This window comes from Coenobita brevimanus, chromosome 57 (genome assembly GCF_032717465.1).
Source record: "Coenobita brevimanus isolate Jiangsu-jjx chromosome 57, ASM3271746v2, whole genome shotgun sequence".
Classification (NCBI taxonomy): domain Eukaryota; kingdom Metazoa; phylum Arthropoda; class Malacostraca; order Decapoda; family Coenobitidae; genus Coenobita; species Coenobita brevimanus.
This window is the reverse complement of record NC_137010.1, coordinates 56,915,969-56,923,468: the sequence shown is the minus strand read 5'-3', so window position 1 is coordinate 56,923,468 and position 7,500 is coordinate 56,915,969. Positions and strand designations below refer to the sequence as shown.

The 7,500-nt window shown below is 43.6% G+C and overlaps 1 protein-coding gene across 1 annotated transcript in view; it reads left to right on the top strand.

The window, feature by feature from the left end:
* Positions 1-7,500, top strand: part of LOC145402037 (uncharacterized) — a 73,076-nt gene that overhangs the window by 36,484 nt on the left and 29,092 nt on the right. Inside the window, exons 9-11 of the mRNA XM_080274133.1 lie at positions 717-833; positions 2,184-2,408; positions 3,735-3,864. Coding sequence (XP_080130259.1) covers positions 717-833; positions 2,184-2,408; positions 3,735-3,864 — 472 coding nt within the window. The remainder of the gene's footprint in view (positions 1-716; positions 834-2,183; positions 2,409-3,734; positions 3,865-7,500) is intronic.

Below are 7,500 nucleotides of genomic sequence, written 5' to 3'. Positions count from 1 at the left end.
ATGGGTTGGGTTTGGATGGGATGGGATGGGTTGGGTTGGGATGGATTGGGTTGGGTTGGGTTGATTGCATGAAATACTTTGAGTCCTAGTGATGAGGTAGGAACGAGTCTCCTTGGTTACTAGTCAAATCATCCCTCCAATCTGAGTACACTTGGCCATCAACTAAAGCTAAATGGGGTTAGGGATCATTGAATAGGAAAAAAATACCTATCTATCTATCTGTCCATCTATCTATCTATCTATCTATCAGTTCACCTCTCCTTCAGTGTTGTATTCATTCGTCTTTGTCTATCCGTATCGATTTTTCTGTCTATCTATCCGTCTATCTACCTGCCAACCTCCCTCTCTCTCTCTCTCTCTCTCTCTCTCTCTCTCTCTCTCTGTATCCATCCATCTATCCATCCATGTCTGTTTATCTATCTGTCTGTCTATTCATCTATCAGTCTATCTATCTATCCATCTATCTAACTATGTCTGTGCGTCCTTCCATCCATCTATCTATATATTCATGTCATCAATTTATCTATCAATCTACAACATCTCTATCCATGCATCTATCTCTCTTTCTATCGATCTATCTATCTATCTATTTTTCCTTTTATCAGCCTCGTTATCAGTCCATCTATCTGTATCTATCTCCATCCATTTGTATCTCTGTCTATCTATCAGTCTATCTATCCATCTATCTATCTATCTATCTATCTATCTATCCACAGCTGGCCCTCACCAACACTCCTGACTACGGCAACGTCTTCACCTTCACCGACGCCCCCGGGAAAGACGGCGACATTATGGAGAGCGTTATTGCCCTGGCGGAGAGGGGCAATATCAAGGTGAGAGAGAGAGAGAGAGAGAGAGAGAGAGAGAGAGAGAGTTATTGCATAGGAGGAGAGGGGCAGTATTAAGATGAGAGAGAGAGAGAGAGAGAGAGTTATTGCATAGGAGGAGAGGGGCAGTATTAAGATGAGAGAGAGAGAGAGAGAGAGAGAGTTATTGCATAGGAGGAGAGAGGCAGTATTAAGATGAGAGAGAGAGAGGGAGAGAGAGAGAGAGAGAGGGAGGGAGAGAGAGAGAGAGAGAGAGAGAGAGAGAGAGAGAGAGAGAGAGTTATTGCATAGGAGGAGAGAGGCAGTATTGAGAGAGAGAAAGAGAGAGGGGGGGGGTCATTGCACTGTCGGAGAGGGGGAATATCAAGGAGAGAGAGAGAGTCGTTGCCCTGGTGGAGAGAGGCAATATCAATGTGTGTGTGTGAGAGAGAGAGAGAAGAGAGAGAGAGAGAGGGGGGGGTCATTGCACTGTCGGAGAGGGGCAATATCAAGGGGAGAGAGAGAGGGAGAGAGGGGGGGGGGTCATCGCACTGGCGGAGAGGTGCAATATCAAGGGGAGAGAGAGAGAGAGAGAGAGGGTCATTGCTCTGGTGGGGAGGGGCAATATCAAGGAGAGAGAGAGAGAGAGAGAGAGAGAATTACTAGGTTATGTGACCGATTAGTTGACCGATTAAGACTGAATGATAGTAATTATCAAAACAAATTATCAATAATCTATATATTTATTAGGTATAATTTTGCTATTTGTGGAGGGAGGGGGAGGCCGAGGATGAGATGGAGGGATGGAGTGGAGAGGTATATGAGAGTGGGGGTGTGAGCTGGGAGCAGGGCTGTGAAATGGCGAGAGACAGGGCGACATGGAGGCGATTTGTTTGTGGTCACCCCCAGTTCTTCAGTCAGATTACAGTTAGTTGTGGTTTCATTTAATTCGGTGAGCCCTTTTGTGGTAGGAATGAGTCTCCTTGGTTTCTAGTCAAATCAGTCCTTAAATCTGGCTACATTTAGCATTCGATCGAGCTGAAAAAGCGTAATTGATCTTTACCAGGTTAGAATAAATGCACTTTAGTTTTTGAGAGTTCGCATGGGTTGTGGAGTCTCCCTAACACCTCATCCTAAGCGATTCATTTTGCTAATGACACCTTGCTGTCATATTTTGTGTAATATAAATCCTTCTAATATTGTCATACTTTCCATTAAGAACGTTCAAAGGTATAGTAACCAGCCGTATCAAAAAATAAGTCGCTAAGGAAGAGGTGTTACGGGGCTAAATTTATTGTGTGAATTTAATCGATATTTATGTTCACGACTGTACTGTACACCGAAATAGTACTAAACCCAAAGTACTCATGTGCACAGGTAACGACGGTGTACAGTGGATCCATTTCCTACACCTCCCCGCTCACTCCGGCGGTACAGGAGGGCGGGGGAGAGCCGGAGGAAGACGACGGAGAGAGACTCATAACCTACGTGCCTGAGTACCAACGCCTGGCGGATTCAACGGGAGGTCTGTTCATTCCCTCGGACAAGTTTGAAATCGACGCCATAACGCCTATCCTGGGAGAGAGTGTGGAGAGCGTGGATGTGAGTATGTGTTTTAAAATATTCGTCTTTGTATCTATATCAACGGTTAATTACATCCATTCGGTGTTTTAAAAGTGTTGAGAGAGAGCGTTGATGGGAGTATATGTTTTGAAATCTACGTCTTTGTATCTGTGTCAACGGTTAATTATCCATTCGGTGTTTTAAAAGTATAGGGAGAGAGCGTTGATGTATGTTTTGAAATATTCTTCTTTGTATCTTTATCAACTGTTAATTATCCATTCGGTGTTGTAAAAGTATAGGGAGTGTGGAGAGCGTCGATGTGAGTAAACTGTTTTGAAAATTCGTCTTTCTACATCAACGGTTTCTATACATTATCCATTCGGTGTTTTAAAAGTATAGGGAGTGTGGAGAGCGTTGATGTGAGTATATGTTTTGAAATCTACGTCTTTGTATCTGTATCAACGGTTTCTATAGATTATCCATTCGGTTTTTAAGATGTTGAGTTTATTTTGTGTGGTGGATGATAAGAGAGTTCGTCACAGCTTCGTTTATTTATTATTATTATTATTATTATTATTATTTACGAAGAAAACTGGTTCAATTACTCGACTGTAAATGATACCACATCACACATACATCTTCGGGCCGTCTCATCAAAGCTCCCGCTCTTGTGTATATGTTTTATTTTTTTTCTGATCCCCAAATCCTGACATTATTATTATTATTATTATTATTATCATTATTATTATTATTTCAGCTTCCCTGAGACGTGTAACTGTTTTTCTTTCCGTGGTCTGTCCAGTGTGTTAAATTCAAACTCTCTTCGTTACGGTTTATCGCTTCGTTCAAAAGTTTGCGTCAGTTGGTATGCGTTGAGTCTTGAATTCTTGCGTGGAACTTTGTGTACTTTTGAACGTGGTAATTGTAACTCCCTGTCAACAATATGGACGGATATGGAAGGGTTAGGAGCAATTGCAGATGAATTTCGTTTTACCTACCTACGTATCTGTCTATCTACATATCTGTCTGTCTGTCTACGTACCTATCTATCTACCTATCTATCTGTTATCTGTCTGTTTATCTATCTACCTACCTACCTACCTACCTACCAGCCTACCTACCTACCAGCCTACATACCTACCTACCTACATACCTACCTACTACCTACCTAACTACCTGCTACCTACCTACCGATCTATCCATCTATCTGTCTGTCTATCTGTCTATCTATCTGTCTATCTCAACAGGTGAATATAACGATGCTGAAGAACTTAATTGGCCTCTACACTGTTCGTCTCTATCAGTTTGTCTATCTGCCTACCCATCTATCTATCTATCAATCTATCCATCTATCTATCTCAACAGGTGGATATAACGATGCTGAAGAACTTAACGGGCGGCCACACTGTTCAAGTCCCCATTGACGATTCTGTACTTGACTTTGAGGTGCAGCTGGCTGGGTACATCACGAGCGCCGTCCTCAAAGACATCACCGGTGAGAGAAAGTTTACACACACACACACACACACACACACACACACACAATGTCATAAGGTACATGCAGAGAAGTATCTAGCGCGCGCGCGCACACACACACACACACACAATGTCATAAGGTACATGCAGAGAAGTATCTAGCGCGCACACACACACACACACACACACACACACACACACACACACACACACAATGTCATAAGGTACATGCAGAGAAGTATCTAGCGCGCGCGCACACAACACACACACACACACACACACACACACACACACACACACACACACACAATGTCATAAGGTACATGCAGAGAAGTATCTAGCGCGCGCGCATACACACACACACACACACACACACACACACACACACACACAATGTCATAAGGTACATGCAGAGAAGTATCTAGCGCGCGCACACACAACACACACACACACACACACACACACACACACACACACACACACACAATGTCATAAGGTACATGCAGAGAAGTATCTAGCGCGCGCACACACAACACACACACACACACACACACACACACACACACACACACACACAATGTCATAAGGTACATGCAGAGAAGTATCTAGCGCGCGCGCACACACACACACACACACACACACACACACACACACACACACACACACACACATACACACACGAGAATGTACAAAGGAGTTATGTAAACCATTATTTTTAATTTTCAAGAAATCCTTGAGTCAAGGTAAACTACCAGATATGTGGAAAAAAGCAAATATTGTCCCCTTATTCAAGAAAGGAAATAGACAAAATCCTCTCAACTACCAACCAGTATCACTGACCAGTGTTGTAAGCAAGGTATTAGAAAAACTTATAAGAAAAGCTTGGGTAAATCATCTAGAAGAACACAGTATGATAACAGAAAGACAGTTTGGTTTCAGAAAAGGAAAATCATGTGTTACTAATCTGTTGAGCTACTATGACAGAGTAACAAACACAATACAGGAAAGAGAAGGATGGGTGGACAGTAACTATTTAGATTTCAAGAAAGCTTTTGACACAGTACCACACCAAAGACTTTTATGGAAACTGTACCATCAAGGAGGAATTCGAGGCAAACTGTTTTGTTGGATGCAAGACTTTCTCATAAAAAGAGAAATGAGGACAGTACTAAGAGGAAACTACTCATCATGGAAAGAAGTGACTAGTGGAGTACCACAGGGTTCAGTGCTGGCACCAATCATGTTTTTAGTGTATATAAATGATATAAACAGTAACACTGGAAATGAGAGCTATCTGAATATGTTTGCAGATGATGCAAAAATACAAAGGAGAATTACTAACACAGACTCTTGTAAAGAGCTACAGGAAGAATTAAATAAACTTCATGAATGGAGTAGTACATGGCAAATGGAATTCAATGTGGACAAGTGTCATGTAATCAAGTTTGGTAAAAGTGGAAGAAGACCTGATTGGGATTATAAGTTAGGAAATAACACCCTATATACATCAGAAAGAGAGAAAGACCTAGGTGTGATTATCAATAACAGACTATCTCCGGCTGACCACATCAGCGAGAAGGTACGGAACATGTATACACTGCTTGCAAATATGAGAATAGCATTCACATACATAAATGAAGACATGCTAAGAAGGATAATAACATCATTCATTAGACCAACCCTGGAATATGCATCAGTAGTCTGGAGTCCTCATCTCAAAAAGCACATAGACAAGATTGAAAAAGTTCAAAGGGCCGCTACAAGATGGATACCAAGCTTAAGGGACCTAAGCTACGAAGAAAGACTAAATAAACTGAATCTACCAACACTATAGGAGAGAAGGAAAAGAGGTGACATGATAATGCATATAAATGCATATCAGGAAAGGAGAAAATAGACATAAATGATTACTTAACATATGGAGAAGCATCAGCAAGAGGACACTGCAAAAAACTGCGTAAGAAGAGAGGTGATAAAGACGTAAGGAAATTCAGTTTCCCAAACAGAGCAATTGATCAATGGAATGCACTATCGAATGAAATAGTGTGTGCCAAAACAATTCACAAATTTAAGGATATGTACGATAAATATGGTTTAAGACACGGGACAGTACGAGCTTGACTCATTCCTGTAAAGATACAATTAGGTAAGAACAATTAGGTAAGAACACACACACACACACACACACACACACACACACACACACACACACACACACACACAATGTCATAAGGTACATGCAGAGAAGTATCTAGCGCGCGCACACACACACACACACACACACACAATGTCATAAGGTACATGCAGAGAAGTATCTAGCGCGCGCACACACACACACACACACACACACACACACACACACACACACACACACACACACACACAGTATGTCAGAATCTAGCGCACGCGCACACACACACACACACACACACACACACACACACACACACACACACACACACACACAGAGCAGATGAAACACGAAATTATAATGATCCGATTTCTGTATGTTTGTTGGTTTGTTTGTTACCGCAATAGTAAAAATATTAGAGCAAGGTACCGTTAAAATGCCCTAACTTGAAAAATAAAACAATTTCTAGGCCAATCGGGCCACCGGTTCCCGAGTTATGACTCATTTCTGGCCTTCTCTTTAGAGTGGAGGGGATGGATTCGTTCTTGGGTCTGGCGTTGAAAATACCTCTCTCTCGCCTCTCTTTCCTCCCTCCTTATACTCCTAAAATCGTATACTGTAATGGTGTATTATAATCAACATCCCAATGATCCGATTTCTGTATATTTGTTGGTATATAATTTGACACCCAGCGGAGGACACCAAAGGCGGTCTTCGCTCAGGGCAAGTCTCTCTTGTAATATAAACATCCTCCATTAACGTCTTGAGTATAATGGTGTCGTGGCGGTACTGGAGGTTCGATGAGACCTGCCGTAGCGAGGGGGTTAACAGGAATATCATTTAGTCCTTCCAATAGAGGTACCTGTTTTTCTTAGTTGGTTTGTGATGCTAACCTAACCTAACCTGATCTACCGTACCCTACCCTACCCTACCCTCCCCTACCCACCCTACCCTACCCTACCCTACCCTACCCTACCCAACCCTACCCTACCCTACCTTACCCCACTCTACCCTACTCTACCCTACCCTACCCTACCCTACCCTACCCTACCCCACCCCACCCCACCCCACCCCACCCCACCCCACCCCACCCCACCCCATCCCACCCCACCCCACCCTACCCCACCCTACCCAACCCTACCCAACCCTACCCAACCCAACCCAACCCTACCGTACCCTACCCTACCCAACCCAACCCTACCCTACCCTACCCTACCCAACCCTACCCTACCCTACCCTACCCAACCCTACCCTACCCCAACCCAACCCAACCTAACCCAACCTAACCCTACCCTACCCTACCCTACCCTACCCTACCCTACCCAACCCAACCCAACCCAACCTCATCCCACCCTACCCTACCCTACCCAACCCAACCCAACCCAACCCAACCCTACCCCACCGTACCCTACCTTACCCCACCCTACCCTACCTTACCCAACCCAACCCAACCTCACCCCACCCTACCCTACCCAACCCAACCCAACCCAACCTCACCCCACCCTACCCTACCCTACCCTACCC